At 37.5% G+C, this 18384-nt stretch overlaps 1 protein-coding gene across 1 annotated transcript in view; it reads left to right on the top strand.

Annotated features, from left to right (window-relative positions):
• Positions 1 to 18384, top strand: part of LOC138170116 (lipoxygenase homology domain-containing protein 1-like) — a 657842-nt gene that overhangs the window by 445257 nt on the left and 194201 nt on the right. Inside the window, exon 36 of the mRNA XM_069099511.1 lies at positions 12280 to 12434. Coding sequence (XP_068955612.1) covers positions 12280 to 12434 — 155 coding nt within the window. The remainder of the gene's footprint in view (positions 1 to 12279; positions 12435 to 18384) is intronic.

The following is an 18384-nucleotide window of genomic DNA, read 5'->3' on the forward strand; positions in this document are numbered from 1 at the left end:
CTTGATAAAAAAAATTAAAGTAACAGATCTGAAACTAGATTGGCAAAGAGGAGACTTAGCTTGATTTTAATGATACAGTATTAATAAGAGGCATGATTGAGATGCATAACATAAACTTTCCACTGTGAAATATTCTATAGTTCCCATGGGAATGTCTCCTAGCTACTTAAATTGGTTCTGTTTAAGTACCACTAATTAGATATTATCAACCCCCTTGGAATAAAGAGTTATATTATTGCTTTTTAATAATACCAGATTTCATGTTTTCACCCAATCTAGAAAAAAAAGCGAATAAAGTAAAATCTGCTACTTACACAGGATGAGAATCTTTTCTGCTAAATCTCCGGGTTCTTGTCTTCTTTTTCAGGCACCTCATGAAAATTATAAAAACCTTATTTCTGACCAGCATAATCTAATTATTATTATGTAGAGGCCTCCTCTTCATTAGGGAATGAATAGGAGACAGGGCCTCCTCCCCTATTTCTCATAAATATCTTTCTGCATTTAATTTTGTCCCTGATCTTCACAATTGGCCTTTCCAATGTTCCTTTAGCATGTGATCTTTTGGTATTTCAGAAGCATTTAAGAAATGACGATATAAAATGTCACAATATTTGAAACTGAACCCTTTCATCCTACTTCTCAAAAGGAACACACACTTGTGAAAGAGTGGCAGAGAAATTTTAAAATACAAACATGTTAGAGTGCATTTTATTTTATTTTTCCATCACCTGTGTACCAGAATACTTGACAACTTTCAGTGTTTGTTCTTGGCTTCCAACAGTTTATTTTGACACATTTTTTCAAATCATCCATAATTCTTTCACAGGTAGGACTGTTTGGGAGTGTCTACTTTTGAACTGGTAGTGTTTTCATTTGGTTGATTGAAAATTGTTTTATTGTGTTCTTTTGTTCTGTGTCCTGGCACTTAAACAGTTGATCCCCTTCCCAGACTCTAACTCAGTGTTGCTGGATTCCTTCAAACACAGGTCAGATGCCACTTCCTACAAAAGACCTTTCTTGAGAACTGCTCCCCCCATTCCCCTCATCTCCCGCATGATGTTACTTAATATTATTTGGTATACGCAGAGATGGTGGAAAAGGGAAGATGATTTCCTATAAAGAGAATATTGTGATCGTGCTACTCTGTTCCAGGCCCATGGGCTTCACAAATATTTTATTTGATCCTCACAACAGCCATGGGAGCCGCTGTTGTGACCCCCATTTTACAGTTAAGAAAGCTGAGGTAGATTAAATGACTTGTCCATAGTCACACAGCTAGTAAATATCTGAGTCCAGATTTGAACTCAGATCTTCCTGACTCCAAGCCCAGTGCTCTATCCTCTGTGCTATCTAACTGCCTCTACCATGTAAGGGTGAAAAAAATGTGCATCTGAGGAACAGAGAGTAAACCCAAGGGGCTAGTTTAGAACACCTGGGTAAGAGAGTGGAGAGAAAGAAGTCTTGAAAGGATTAGGAGACAGAGATTGTAAATGATCTTGAATGGCATCCTGATGAGTTTGAATTTTGACTTGTTGGCAATAAGGGGTCATTGGATAATTTTGATTAGGGTGGGATAAAAGCGATGCTTTCAGGAAATGAATATGTAGTAAGTAAGTAAGTAGTATATGTATGTAGTAATAATATGTAGTAGTAGTAAGGCAGGATGTACTGGAGGACAAAGGGATTGGCAGTGAGCCTGGTTAGGAAATATGTGTTCTTCCTCCTCTTACAGGTACATAGGAAAGTGCATCATGGGTAAACTGTCAGCTCCCACGCTGGATTTATATTCAGGACAGAACAGGAAGGGCTCTTAGAGGAGGTTTTTCTTCACTTAGCTCTCAACTTCAATCTCAGGTTTCTCATTGTGGGCAAATCAGACCATCAGGGCTTTATCAGAATAACTGCACTCAGCACTGATTAATGCCATTTAGAAATTTAGTAGCTGGAAGACAGGATACTTTAGGCAAGAATGGGAGAGAAGCTTTCCTAGACTGCTATATGGAGAATATTAGAGGACTTCATAGATGAAGAGCAAAAATTTAAAATGTTCTATGGAATTTGTTTTTCAAAGGTTGTTTTTGTTACCACAATCAGAAAGGTAGGAGTGAAAAAACGAACAAGTGTTTCCACCAACTCCGAGGAGATCACATTCTCTCCCCCTTTGAGATCACCTGTTTTCATCTTACAATGGCAGAGTTCATCCAGGGTTTTGCAACAGTGTTTTTAAAGTGACCCTCATACTATAGAATGAATCTCTGCGTAAGACGTTCAGTAAAGTCTGATTCTTCATCACCTCCTTTTGGGTTTTCTTGGCAAAGATACTGGAGTGGTTTGCCATTTCCTTCTCCATCTCATTGCACAGATAAGAAAACTGAGACAAACAAGGTTAAATGAATTGCCCATGGTCACACAGCTAGTAAGTATCTGAGGTCACATTTGAACTCAAGATGAGTCTTCCTGACTCCACGTCTGATGCTCTCTCTTCCACACCACCCAGCTGCCCATATGTAATGCCCATGTGTATGTCCATAAACAGGTAAAATAAGTACAGATAGTTGAGAGAGACAGACACAGAGAGAAAGTGACAAGGACAGAGAAGAGAGAGAGATGCAGAGAAGCCACCCTAGGAATGTGTGAATCTGTATGAATTGGTGGAGTTGAGAGATAGAATGTTAAGTTCAAGGAATAGCTTGACTGGAAAATGGGGCTCATGAATAAAAGTAATGTGAAACTACACTGGAGAGAAAAGAGGAAATCAGACCCCTGTCAGTGCTTGGCTATGGGGGCTTTTCAACTTAGAAACAATGGGAAAACTTTGAAGATTTTTGTGCAGGGGTGGGATGTGGGATGGCCAGATATGTGCCTTAAGAATATTATTTTTGTAGCTAGATAAAGAATGGATTGGATAAGATAGAGACTGAAAGTAGGTGACCTGTTAGGAGGCTTTTATATTACTCCAGGAAATGGGCAGAGAAGACATTAAGTAGGGTGATGAACATATTGGTTGGAAGGGAGGGAACAGATGTAAAATACACTGGATAGACAGAATCAATTGGGCTTGGAATATTATTGGATATTGGATGTGAAAGAGAGAGTAGTCAAGGATCCCTCTATGGTTTTATACAGGAGTGACTTGGTTGTTAGCAGCATCCACAGAAATAGTAAAGAAGTTTAGAAGGTGTTCAGGGAGTTATTTGAATGCATATTGAAGACCCAAATATGAAGACTAGGATTGTGGTGGAGTAGAAGGCTGTGGTACAGGTCACATAGGTGCTAAATTCCTTAAGAAATGAGGAACACTTTGGGGCAGCTAGGTAGCACAGTGAATAGAGCACCAGCCTTGGAGTCAGGAGGACCTGAGTTCAAATCTGGCCTCAGACACTTAACACAAAAACTAGCTGTGTGACCTTGGGCAAGTCACTTAACTCCAAATTGCCCTCCAAAAAAGCACAAAAAAGTAAAGAAAGAAATGAGGGACAGTGACTTAGAAGGTAATTGGTTGAAGTAGCAAGAATGTGAACTGCATGGTATAGATGGATAGGGAAGAGATTACAGAAATAATGGCATATTAATGGTGTGGGAATGGCTGAGGAGATCCAGAAGTGTTCCAAGAGCTCTTTATAGTTCAGTGTGTGGCATAGATGAAAAGAGGCATATCTGACATTGGAGAGGGTGGCCAGGAATAACAGAAGTGGCATCTGTATCTCATAAGCCTTTAGACCCAAACAAGGTTTTCAAGGTTGATGCCAAAAGGAAAATACACAGTTTTATGAACAAACTGAGAAAAGGCATAGGGGGTCAGAGAGATGGGAGGATTCTGAAATGGAGATATCTAGGGAAAAGGTAGTTTGTTAATAATAGAGTCAGGGTACTAGAAATAACAATGGAAGAGAACATTCAAGGGACAGTGAAGGAGGGAGGATGAGGTAGATGGGGATTAGAGAATGCAGAATAGTAATAGGGATAAAAGTTTTACCTCCACAGATGTAGACACAGGAATAGGAAAATAAGCTGTAGATATAAGATAGCTATTAGGTAGGGGAAGTATGAGTAGCTGAGGCCCTTGTCCATCCACTGCTAGGCCTAGAATTGCTTATTTTAGGTTATTTAATGATGAGAGAAATCTACTGGGGATTTACTTTGTGCCTCCCATTTTTATTTCTTCACATAACTTGGAGGATTTAAAGATGAATCCAATTCTTATTCTCTGTGAATCGTACATTTTATGTCTTCTTTTCTTTAAGTTTGTTTCCTTGTGGCTTAATAATTCTGTCCTTCATATACATTCTCTGTGCCTTCCTAAAGCAATGCCATTGTAGTAACCCCTTTTATAAACACAATGAATGTGAAAAAATATGTCTGCTTTCATCTGCATCTTATGCAGATCTACATAAGTATATGTGCATGCAGGTATGTATGTATATGTGCATGCATGTCTGTCTTAACCACAGGTTCCTTTAAACTTCAGTTCCCATCCCCATGATCCAGGATCAAGGTAGCTTACTTAGACCCTGGGTTCTGCTTAAGATTTGAAAAGAAGGAAACTAATACCATGCAAAGTCTCCAACTAATCTTTCAGTCTCTATCTTATCCAATCCATTCTTTTATTTATTTATTTATTTTTTAAGCAATCGGGGTTAACTAACTTGCTCAAGGTTACTCGGCCAGTTATTTCTGGGTGTGGTGCTGAGTGTCTGAGCCCGGGATTCGAACTCCACGTCATCCCAACACTGGAGCCGGTGCTCTTACTCGCTGAGCTGGCCGCCCCTTATCCAATCCATTCTTTATCTAGCTACAAAAATTATATTCTTAAGGCACATATCTGGCCATCCCACATCCCACCCCTGCACAAAAATCTTCAAACCATCCTATTTCTAAATGATGAAACTGTCTTTCCTGTAACACTAGGTTCCAGAAGAGCAGTGAAGCCACAGGACTTAGCCTGGATGCTCTTCTTTGCTCAGATAAATATTTAAGTAAATGAAGTAAGAGCCTTCTGGGAATGTGAAGTCATTTTGGAGTCATTTAATTGAGAAGTCTGAGATTAGATCCTGGACTAAATCTTGGCAAGGAAGTGGCAAGTAGTAAAATGGCCAAGACCAAAAGAAATGACTAATTGACATTACTAGACCACTATCTTGAGGGAATTCAATGGAATAAAGTGGGTACATTTTAAGAAGAGGTCCACAGAGTAGGCATTAACAACCATTACAATGTTTTTCAATCATTGAGTAGAATTATTATGTGTAAAGTATGGGGTTTTACTGATTGGAGATAAAGAATAAATGAATATTAATAATAGAGAATGGCAAGATTATGCTTTATATCTGATCTGCCTAATCTTATGATAGGAAAACATAAGAAATGTGGTCAAATTATTATTTATAGATTTACAGATTATTAGGGAGATTTCAAAAACCAAGATGCTTATTATATGTATGTGTGTCTGTGTCTGTGAATACATGCATAAATTCTACTTTACTCCTTCACAGATAGGGCTGTAAATTTCTCATCTTTCTTTTCCTTTTCTTTCTCCCCCTCACTCTCCCTGCCCTCTTTTTCTTTCCTTTCTCCCTCCTCCCATTTTTAACCATAAAATTACATTAACTGTCCTAGCTACCAAAATAAATATCCTGATTTGTATGCTGATAAACTATTCAAATCATCTCCAATGAGAACAAAACCATTTTTATTTTTTGTCTTTAAGAAGTATAAAGATGACTAAAGTAATAATATCTCTTTAAAGTTATTTATCATAAACATAATAACCACCAACAAACAAAATTTTAAGAAATGAATATGGTACCATAATTTTTTTTTGTCATTTACAATTTTTAGTGTATCTATTAACTTTAACAAAATGGCAGCCAAATAGCCCTATTTATTTCCATATTCCCTTCTGGATTATTTTCCTCTATATTTTTCTATATCCTGTTGCTATCATTTTATTTTTAACATATTTATCAATATGTATAGTATAATTTTTCTTCATTCTTCATCACTTCATATAAGTTTCTATATTTTCTTAGATTCTTCATTTTCATACTTAGTTATGATGCTGGGAAACAATACATCCTTGTACTATGTCATCTATTCTTCAAACTTTAGGCACATATACTATTTCCAATTGTTTTTGTTTTTGTTGTCATGACCATTATAATCAGTTGCACTTATCATCATCACCATCTTTCATTTAATCTTTTTTCATAGCTTTCAAAGAGACTCACATAAACATAATCTTAGGACATCATTATTGAGGTTTTTTTTTTCACATTTAATGTTCTGTGAACTACTGTCCAGTTGGGAAAAATGCATAGTTTCTTTTTGCAACAAAATACAAATACTGACATGAAACTTTATCTTCTGTAGAGTCCTTGAAACCATTTTGAGGAGAGCTCCAATAGCAGAGGATGAAGGTGATGTCATTTTGTTCCCAGAGGGTTTTGATATCTTTAGCTGAGGTTTGGCCCTGTGAAGGCTAGAGACCTCTTAAAAAACAATCAGAACCCTGGGGTTAGCTGGGTTGGGTAGCTTCCTGGGCCCCAGCCACAGGAACTTTTATCACCAGAACATCTAGGGGAATTTGGTATCTGAGCTGGAGAAGATTAAAGGAACTTCTGCTTACAAGGAATGCCAGACCCAACTGTGCTACAGACACATGTCTGGGGAGAAAAGGAACCAGTACCTACCAGGTGAGTGCAGAAACAGTGGAGCAGAGAAGCTGCTAACTATGGGCACTTTCAGGAGGCTGGAAGCCTTGGTTTAAGTTCCAGGCCAGAGGGGAGAAGTGAAGGAGAATGGAAGGACAGAGGCACCATCCCGCATACCCCAGGACTACAGGTGATTACAAATACTAAGCTATTACAGATGTTTAAAAAATGCACAGGCAAGGGAGAAAGAACTCAACAATAGAGAGTTACTATGAGAATAGAGAAGACTGGGGTTCATATTCAGAGTCTGATACTGAAGCAAAAAACAAAAACAAAACCTCTTCTACCCTAAAGGGTAGCATCAAATAGTCACCTGCCCTAAAGAATCCATAGACCTTAAAAAAGAATTTAAAAATCAAATGAGAGAAATTGAGGAAAAAAGGAAAAAAAAGATTCAAGAAAAACAAGATTATGAAAAGAAAGTAAACCAGTTAGAAAAAGAAATCCAGAATCTTAAGGAAGAAAGTGACTCCTTGAGTATCAGAACAGGCAAGGGGAAGCCAGCAAAGTTATAAGAGACCAATAAATAATAAAACAAAATATAAATAATTTTTTAAAGTGAATGTGAAACATCTCATAAGGAAAACAATTGATTTGGAGACTAGATCAAAAAGAGAAAATATAAAAAGAATCAGACTACCTGAATGGTATGAAAAAAAAAGAATCTTGATACAATGTTACAAGAAATAGTTAAAGAAAATTGTTCTGAAGCATCAAAACAAGAGGGGAAAGTAGAAATAGAAAAAATTCATTGATCACCACCTGAAAGAAGTCCTATGAGGAAAACCCGCAAGTATATTATAGTCAAATTCCAAAACACACGGATCAAAGATAGAATAATATGAACAATGAGAAAAAAATGCAATTTAAATATGGCAGTGTCATAATTAGAATCACACAAGACCTAGCAGTGCTGACCCTAAAAGAGTGCAAGTCTTGGAACATTATGTATTGAAGATCAAAAGAACTGGGGTTCTAGCTGAAAATATAATACTCAGCAAAGCTAAGCATTATCCTGAATAAAAAATGGACATTTAATGAATTGTCAGACTTTTAGATCTTTGTTAAAAAAAATTTGAACTTAATAGAAAATTTGGCATACAAAAGCAAAGAGAAATATAAGGTGCATACCAAAGACTAATTATGAGGGACTCATTAAGGACAGACTGTTTGCATTTTATATGTAAAATGTAAAAGATATGTCTGAGATTATTATTAGTAATTGGGTAATTCATAAGAAAGATTGTGGCATACCTGAGTAGGATGTAATTTTAAAAAGTAAAACCATTTAGGAACAACTGAAAAGGGTAATTATCTTATAAAAATTATCTTATACCAATGAGGTGCCAGAGGAAAAACTGACACAGAGGAATTAGGTGGGGGAGGAGGGCTGGTAGTTCTGGAATCCTACTTTCATTGGGAATGGGTTCAAGAGTGAACAATACATGTATATCTAGCAGAGTATAAAAGTCTTCTAAATCCCTTAAGAAATACAATGCTGGGGCGGCCAGTTAGCACAGCGAGTAAGAGCTCTGTCTCCAGTGTTGAGAAGACCTGGAGATCGAATCACGGGCTCATACACTTAGCACCTACCCAGAAACACCTGGCCGTGTAACCTTGAGCAAGTTAATTAACCCCAATTGCTTAGGGGAGGCCAGGTAGCTAAGCGAGTAAGAGCACCAATTCCAGTGTCAGGATGACCTGGATCAAATCCGGGCTCAGACACTCAGCAAATACACCCAGGAATAACTGGTCGTGTAACCTTGAGCAAGTTACTTAACCCTGATTGCTTCAAAAAAAAAAAAAAGAAATACAATTCTGGGGCGGCTAGGTGGTGCAGTGAATACAACACTGGACCTGGAGTCAGGAGGTCCTGAGTTCAAATCCAGCCTCAGACACTTAACATTTACTAGCCATGTGACCTTGGGCAAGTCACTTAACCCCAACTCCCCTGCCTTCCCCTCTCCAAAAAACAAACAAAAAAAGAAATGCAATGCTAATGTGGACAGGGAGAGGGGAGAGCATAAGGGAGGGATCTTTAGAGGGGAGGGTGAGAGAATAGGTTAAGGAGGATATAGAATGGCGTTTGTATTTATGGGAATGATAGGATAAAGGGGGATCCTGGGCAGGGGGGAAGGATAGATTAAGAAATAGGAAGGCAAGGTAACACGTAGAAGTAAAGTAGAGGAATCAAGAGTGACAAGAAATAAAGAGATATGCACAAATGTAAAAACAATGATCAGGAGTAGAATTTGTTAGGGAAAGTATATGTGTGTGTGAATATACACACATACATACACATATATGTATATGTATATGTGTATGTATATATCTATATATAACTATATCTGTGCTTAATTATAGCTTCTGAGCAGGAGAGGGGAGGAGAGGAAGGGGAAAAAAGAACAAAGTAAAAAGTACACAGGAGAAAACAAAAGAAAACTTACAAGAAAGTAAAGATATGGACAGCTTTTACCACAATATGTTGTGTTTATTATATAGATTTTCTTCAAATGGAAATTTATTGCCATATATTTTGTAATCTTCTCTTATGTTTTCCTATGCACATGGCATGCTTTTTTTCCTCTTTTGTACTCAGTTTAATAATGTATTTTTTATTGTATATTCAAGTTTTAGTATTTAAATCTAATTTTTTTAAGTTGTTCTCTAATGCTCATGGGTCATTTCACATATAGGTAATAATAGCCAATAGTTTTTTGTTTTGGTTTTCCCCTGTGATAGTGCTCTATTTCCAATGCAGTTTTATTGTTAAGATCTGTTTGTAGTATGAAGATTTTTCATCTGCTAATTTATGGAGAACAGTGCATTATTAGCTGAAATTTATGTATTATTTTTGATTTGCAGAGTACTTTATGTAATTTATTTCATTTGATTCTCACAACAGTCCCTTGAAATAAGTTATTTTCTCCATCTAGCAGAGACTTGTGATATTGTTGCTGTTTAAACCTAGGGACACCAAAAATTGTTGAGGTGAGGGCTTGCCCACCCAAAAACTGTTGCGATTTCATGATGTGTTGTGGTGAAACCATCTCAAAGAATTCAGAGTCAAAACACCTCTAATCCAAGTATAAGCATTGAGATTGATGCCTCTCATGAAGTGGGCTAATTTCCAAGAGGAACCAGCAGCTTTAGAGAAAGCAAGATGGACTTTTATAGGGTGGAGATGCAATTACACAACAGAAATTTACATAGTATTAATATTAAAAGGCAGGAGGAGTTTGTTAAAGGACTAGGTAATGGAGGAGGGGTCCTATCTATGGTTCTGTGGTTAAACGTTCTGATCATTCTGCCCTCCAACTGGCTAGCTATTGTGGTCCTGTCTTGGGCTAGATGGATGATGTGATTATTATTGAATATAATAACACACCTGTTTCTGTGGGAATGGGTCTGGGGGCAGTGACCAGGTAGAGGCAGTAGCTATGTTCCCATCATATGGACACACCTGCTATTTCTGTGGGAACTAAGAGTTCAGGGACACACATGTTGTTCTAGTGAGCCATGAGGCATAAGTTAGGACATTTGCGGGGGCGGGGGGGTGGGCTAGGTAGATACAGTAGGCCTGCTGTTCACTAGGGCCAGGCCTATAATGAAATTAGAATATTGGGGCTGGGGGCAGCTTTATTAGGATCCCATCAATATGAATGATCATTTTTATCCTGAAAAGCCTTTTCTTGTTCCCCCATGTCAATAACATCCTTGAGCTATTGTCCTAGTAGAAGGATCATCGGGTTAATTATATGAATGATTCTGTGGCTCTTAGTATTTGACACCTTTTTGCTTTTCAAAAGAATTGTCCCAATTTACAGCTTTGCTAGCAGTGAAATAATAAGCCTGTTTCTCTATGGTTCTACCAATATTGAATTTTCTCTTGTTTAATTTTGCTGATTTGATGGGTGTAAAGTATTATCTTGGAGTTCTGTTATTTCACATTTATGTAACTACTAGAGTTTGAACACTTTTAAGGTAGCTATTAGTAATCTATTTTCTTTGTTTTGTGATATGCCTCTTCATAGCCTCTGACCACTTAGCTTATAGGGAATAGAAAGGCACCATGTTTCCTTAAAGGTAAAATGTAATTAATCATTAAGAAAAGTTGCCTGTTTACTTTTCTCAAATCATGAACACAGGGGGCACATTTTTTCAGACCATTACAACTTGATCTATGGATATACATGCCATACTCGCATATCTCAAATGATCAAGATTTTGCTGATTTACCTTCCTAATCAAATCAACAACCATTTATTAAGCACCTACTATGTGCTAGGCAGTGTGTTAAGTGCTGGGGATGCAAAGAAAGCCAAAATACAGTCCCTGATCTCAAGGAACTCATTTGTTTCTAATTAAAGAAACAACATGCAAAAAAACCTTTGTCCAAACAAGATATATACAGGATAGAGATAATGAACAGAGAAGACATTATCGTTAACAGGCTTCTGTAAGGGCTTCTTGTTGAAGATGGGATTTTAGCTGGGATCTGAAAGAAACCAGGGAAGCTAGACATTGGAAATGGAAAGAGAGAGGGAGTTTAAGACATGAGAGGCGGCTAATGAAAATAAATGGCGTCTCATGGCCTAATTGATAACATCTAAAATCTAAAACTGAAATATGCAAGTTTACAAAGACTTCAAAAATATGTTAAGATTAATTGGCTGAGCGAGTAAGAGCACAGGCTCCAGTGTCAGGATGACCTGGGGATCAAATCCGGGCTCAGATACTTAGCACCACACCCAGAAATAACTGGCCATGTAATCTTGAGCAACTTACTTAACCCCGATTGCTTAAAAAAAAAAAAAGATTAATTGACTGCTAATCATATTCACTTTTATTGGCCTTACTTTTGACAGAAGATAATGTCATTTTTTCTCTGAAAAGAATAGATAGATAATCATCCCTAATTCTTACAGTGGCCTTGCAATGTTAGAATGTTAAACTTTTAAGGAAGGACGTGGCCTTGTCAGGAAAAATACTCCTTTTGGAATCTACTTGTACTTTTAATATAAAATTTCATATAATCATTTATTAGTTTTAATTTGAATATTTTCAGAGTTTGTAAAATACATTTTATTTCCTCTTCAAAATAACCAAGTCTACAGTCTACACTACAGCATAGCAAAATGGCATTTTCTGCTTGTGTAAATGTTAAGTATCACATATTTTACATAAGCAGAAAATACTATTTTTATTCCTTGATGATGGAAAGTGTGGCATTGGTCACTTTCAAGTAGAAAAAAAATGTTTGGTAGTTTAACTAGGTGGTGCTTTTTTAAGCCTTATCTAATTACAGTTTGCATCTACTTTGCCAGTTGATGAATTAATTGATGGAAAAGAAAAATTATTTATCTGCTATGCAGTAAATCTAGAATGAAGTGACTGACTTACTCTACATTGCTTTCTATCTTATATCAAATAGCTTTATTTTTACTCCTAGCCAAATTTATTCATAGAACTAATGAGATGAGAACATCCATAGAATACAGAACAAAATGACACATTTAAAATTTTTCTCTGGTGATTTTTTTTTCTTTATTTGTCTCTCTTGCAGTTGTGGAATACTCTGTCCAGATACACACTGGAGATGTGAAGAATGCAGATGCCACTGGCCAGGTTTATGTTTATATAAAAGGAGAAAGAGGTGATTCTGGGAAAAGATGGCTTACCAATTCAAGAAGTAGCTCAATCACTTTTAACAGAGGACAGGTAAAACAGAATTGTTACTTGTTAAATAAGTGCTTTGATTTGCTATTTCTCATTTACATGGAGTCTAAATTGTATTGATTCATTCCACACTCAGCAAACAGTTTGGAATGTACATCCAACAATGGAGCTGGAGGTGATAACAAAATTTAGATAAAACACAGGTGCCTGCCCTCATGGAACTTATGGTCTAGTAGGAAGGTGAGACAACAATACGGATAGCTATACAACCCAATATTAAATTCTAAGGAAATAAGTTGGGAACAGAACAAAAAGGGCTCAGAGGGGATTGCTATAGATGAGACAAGAAAGAGGAGGAGGTAGCTATATCTATAGATGTAGAATAAGAAAAATCAGAATTTTATTAGTGTATTATGTTAAATATTTCATTGCTCATAATATGAGAACAAGGACATCCAGAAGGACATAGTGCTTAAGTGTCTTGCTATTTTTTTCCTTTAAGTACTAGTGAGGCATAGTGGGAAAGAAAATCACCCACAGTTGTTCCTAAGATCCTAAAAGTCTATTCTCTTTATCATGGAATATGTGACAACATAGGGCTATTGACCAAGAAGATATGCAATCAATTACTCAGTTTCTTTCACTACTTACAAATAGTAATTCATGGTATGAAAGAACACAACGCTTAATTCTCCAATAATTGCTTTCATCATTTGGTAGGAAAAGATACATGCTTTTGGAAAACACTCTGGGAATACTTGAAGCAATCCTTTTGTAAAGGCTTCAGGAATGCTTTTTTCATCTAAAAAAATTGGAAGACCACAGAACAGAAAGGAAGGAAGGAAGGAATGGAGGAAGGAAGGAAGGAAGGAAGGAAGGAAGGAAGGAAGGAAGGAAGGGAGGAAGGAAGGAAGTGGGGGAGGGAGGGAGGAAGGGAGGGAGGGAGGGAGGGAAAGAAATAGAAAGAAGGAAAGAAAGGAAGAAGCTGTATTGCTCAGCTGACAAGTTTCAGGTGGGTCCCCAGTGAGGCAGCTCCTACTCCTCATAGGGGTGTTGTTTGTCCTTTGTTCTTGAAGAGGACCAGGACACATCATAGAAGTGCAGATTATTAGCTAAATACCTAGGGGGTCAGGGCACTGTTTTTCTCATTATGGGAACAACAAAATAAAGCTGACCCTGATCTCTGGAAGCTTAAGAGGGACATGCCATGTAACTAGATTCATAAATACAGAGTAATTTGAGGAGGAAAGGAGAAGCCACTCTATTGAAGAAGTGGCAAAAGAGCTGAACCTTAAAGGAAATTAAGTATTCTGGAAGAAAGAGATGAGGAGAAAGCACATTCTATGAATGTGGGTCGATTGCATGAATGATCTTGTGGTCCAATTTGTCTAGAACAGGGTTTCAGGAAGGGGAATATTATAAAATAAATTTGGAAATATAGGTTTGAACTGAGGCAGACAGTGGCTCAGTGGGTAGAGCACTGGGCCTAGAGTCAGGAAGACCTGAGTTCAAATTCAGTCTCAGACACTTCCTAGCTGTGTGACCCTGGGCAAGTCACTTAACCTCTGATATTCCTGACAAAATAGACCCACTGTATCCACTGGCAAAGGGAACAGCAAACCATTCTGGTATTTTTGTCAAGAAAACTCCAAATGGGGTCATGAAGGATCAGTCACAACTGAAATGACTGAATAGTGCAAAATAAAAAGTTAGAATCAGATTGAAGAGGGCCTTGAATACCAGGCTTATGAAGTCTGTATTTTATTCTAGAGGCAATAGGGAGCTACTGAACAAGTTTGAGCAAGAGAGTGATTGGCTCTGTCTTCTGCTTTAGAAAGAGTATTTTGGTAGCTGCATGGAGGATCACAGCCTAGGTGTCATCCTTGACACCTCAGCTTTAACCCCTACACCATTACCAATGTGTTGGCAACTACTTTTGTTCTTACCTTTGTGATACACTTTGGATATGCTTCTTCTTTTTTTTTTTCTGACACTGCCACCACCCTACTCCACGCCATTATGACCTCATGCCTGGACTATTGAATAGCCTTCTGCTTAGTCTCAAATGTCTGTCCATTCCAGTCCATCCTCCCCTAAGCTTTCAAATTGTCAGATCTTCCTAAAGTATATATCAGACCATGTTATCACCCTATTCAGTGACTCCTTATTACCTCCAGGATCAACTGTAAAATCCTCTGTTTGCATTTTAAAGCAAAACCTGGTCCCCGCCTACCTTTCTCATATATAAGGATCCAGTGACACTGACCCCCTTGCTGTTATTCCTCATATCAGACATTCTATCTCTTAACTCCATGTCTTTTCCCTGGCTTCCCTCCAGATCTGAAGTTCTGTTAATTTCTGCTTTATGACTTCTTGGGATTCCATCAGTTCTCAGCTGAAGCCCAGCATTCTGCAAGAAGCCTTTCCCAGCCCTCTTTATTCTGAGCTCCTCTGTGAATATCTCCAATCTAGACTGGATATGTCTCGTTTGTAGTCGTTTGCATCCTCTTTCCACCATTAGACTGTGAATCAGTAAAAGAAGGAATTGATTTTTGCCCATCTTTTTTTTTTTAAGCAATAGGGGTTAAGTAACTTGCTCTAGGTTACACGGCCAGGTGTTTCTGGGTGGGTGCTAAGTGTCTGAGCCCGGGATTCGATCTCCAGGTCTTCTCAACACTGGAGCCGGTGCTCTTACTCGCTGTGCTACCTGGCCACCCCCTTTGCCCATCTTTTTATCTCTAACACTTAGCACAGCGTCTCACATTGTAGTATGCACTTAATACACACTTGTTGACTTGATTGACTTGACTTGTTGGAAGAGAAAGACTAGAAATGTAAACAAGTGAAGAGACTAGTGAAATTATTTACTACAGGAGATAGCCACATAAGTAGAGAAAAGAAGGTGGATGGGCAAAATCTTGTGGGGAAAGGAGGAACGAGAATTTGCAAATATTAGTTTTGGGGAGTGAACGTCAGAAGTGAGAGATAACTATGTACTTATCAATTTGGGTAAATAGGAGATATTGAAGTCCTCAGCAGAGAAGAGGATGTTTGGGGGAGGGTGCAGTTTAGGATATGTATTTGCCTGTTAAGGCTTATTCTCATTATACCCACTCTCCTTTTTTAAAAACTTATTTATTTACTTTTAGTTTACAACATTCAGTTCCACAATCCTTTGAGCTCCAAATTTTCTGTCCCTCTCTCTCTTACTGCACCTCCCCCATGGTGGCATGCAATCTGATATAGGTTCTACAAATACCTTCACGTTAAACATTAGTCATATTGTAAAGAAGAATTATAGCCAATGGAGTGAACAACGAGAAAGAAGGAATGAAACAAAACAAAACAAAACACAAAAGAGAGAGCAGGTAGTTTGCTTCAATCTGCATTCAGACTGTAGTCCTTTCTCTGGGTGTGGATATCCAGTCTTTTGGAGTTGTCTTAAAACCTCGCATTGCTGAGTTGAGCCCAGTCTATCAAAGTTAGATACGTTGTGTCTGTAATTGTGTACAAAGTCCTCCTGGTTCCGCTCTCCTCACTCAGCGTCAGTTCTATAAGTCTTTCCAGGTTATTATGAAGTCCATCTGCTCCTCATTTCTTATAGTACAATAGCATTCCATCACATTTATATACCACAACTTATTTAGCCATTCCGCAATTGATGGGTATCCCCTTAATTTCCAATTCTTTGCCACCACAAAAAGAACTGCTATAAATATTTTTGCACATACAGGTCCTCCTCCCACTTGTATGATCTCTTTGGTATACAACCCTAGAAGTGATACCCACTCTCATTCTTCTACCTAAAAGTTTCACAAGACAGATGTCAGAAATGTTAACTCAGTCATTACCTTTACTTCCCTACCCCATAGCAATTAGTCTCACTATTTCTGGCATCAATTTCCAATTCTTTTCTTTAGTTTTCCTATTATGTTTCCAATTGATTTTTTCCTATAATGTTTCCAATTGCTGTTCCAAATTTTATATTTCTTTAGAGGGAGAAACAATAGCATCAACTGTGACTTTTAGAGAGTCTTGTGGCATCTTGATTATCTTTGTTACTTAGTTGTAATTTGAAGATTTTTAAGCCTGAATAAAATATTTATTTTTTCATTTAATTGCATCCCTACTTTGATTACTCTCTTATTTACCCTTTCTTTTACATCACTTCTTGGCAAAGAAGTAAAACAGGCATATATTCCATGTTGAATAATTATACATCTGCAAGTTTATTTTAGATTAAACCTTATGCAAAATCAAGATATTTACATTTCTTTCAAAGTGCACACCTCTTGTGCATGTGAAGTAGGAGTCTTTTATAATGCATTGTTTTTGTAGCCTAGGTTAGGAGACATCAATATGTTCTCTTGAAAGCTGAATCCAAATTCGAGGTACTCTTCAGGTCCTCGGACTTGAGGCCCCATCTAGTGTATGCTTTTCCAGACCCAACCAAATTGGAAATGTGAAATTATGAATCAACAGCATTTAATAATTAAAAAAACAAGAAAAATAGCAAGGTAAATAGGAGTATCTGGGAGATACTAAGCCTTAATAAATATTTATTGAATTGATTTGAGCAAAGAAGTATAAACCTCACTTCAAAAATATACATAGGGGGGCGGCTAGGTGGCTCAGTGAATGGCCCTGGAATAAGGAGGACCTGAGTTCAAATCTAGCCTCAGACACTTAACACCAAAAACTAGTCGTGTGACCTTGGGCACATCACTTAACCCCAATTGCCCCCCAAAAAGCAAAAAAAAATTTAAAAAATGTTAATAAAAAATTATAGATATAGTCACTCTTCCACAGCTGGGTGTCAATTAATAGTCAATAAACAATTTAAGTGCCTACTATGTGTGAGGGACTGTGCTAAGCCTGGAGATTCAAATAGGTAAAGACAGTCCCTCCCCTCAATGGGTTTATAATCTAACTGGAGGAAATAGCGCACAAAAGAAAACTGAAAAGTAGGAGAAGGGGAGGGAAAAGGGGGAAGGTGCCTGACTGAGACAGGGAGGACCCATAGTGGAGAAACCAAGGAATTCCAAAATAAATACAACCATATGGGAAATGAGGAGACAGGAGACCTCTGAGGAAGGTGTGAGGATACTTATAGTCAACTATGGGCAATTCATGCTCCTAGGAAGAACCTCACTGCTACTTAATCTTCCAAGAATTGTCTATGATTGTGTCTTCTAGGCTGCCTTCTCCATAAAGCTGCTGCTTCTCTAAGGAATTACAAATGCCAGGTGTTTTGGTTTTTTTGTTTTCCTTTCTTCTTATGAGTAGTTGGCAGAACAACAAGGTTACTTCAGGCCAAATCTGTCTTTTTTGTTTGTTTATTTGGGGGTGGGGGGTGTCTTTTGTTTTTTCCTTAATGGAAACTTTCTCAGGTCAGCTTTCTTTTAGGATTGGGATAAAGTACTTTCAACTCCTATACTGCCCATGACAGCTAGTCCCAGTCATGCAAGTTATGCTGGAATATGACTTAATAATTAGCAATGATTCAGGAGGAGGGTAAAGTTTGCATTCTTTGTCCTGTATCAATTCTCAAGTCTCTGCTATACTGATTTTAGGTTTCAGGATATGTCCAAATCTTTGCATTAATGAGTCAAGTTATTATGGAGTCCATTTCTATTTCATTGCAATGTGAGATCACTGAGAAATGAAGTTCTTGAGGTATTTAACAAATAATTATGAGCATGCATTTTAATCTAAAGAAGTGCATTTCACTAACCTTGTTTCCATGTAAAAATCCAGTATAGTTTTAGTGAGAATTCTGTGATAGATGGGAAATATCATTAGTTTCTTCCCTCCACCCCCAAAGAAAATTCATTTGTGAAACACACTTTCACATAGATTCTAATGAGGGAGATTACCTGATATATAAACAAGTAGTGAGAATGAGAATGGTGAGAAAGTTGTATGTATCAAGTTATGCACTCCTTTTAAGATCTAATCAATGTACATTGGAGGAGAGGCCCATAATACTGTA

This window comes from Petaurus breviceps, unplaced genomic scaffold (genome assembly GCF_028583685.1).
Source record: "Petaurus breviceps papuanus isolate PSGF00001 unplaced genomic scaffold, PetGlider_PUasm1.0 38, whole genome shotgun sequence".
Taxonomy (NCBI): domain Eukaryota; kingdom Metazoa; phylum Chordata; class Mammalia; order Diprotodontia; family Petauridae; genus Petaurus; species Petaurus breviceps.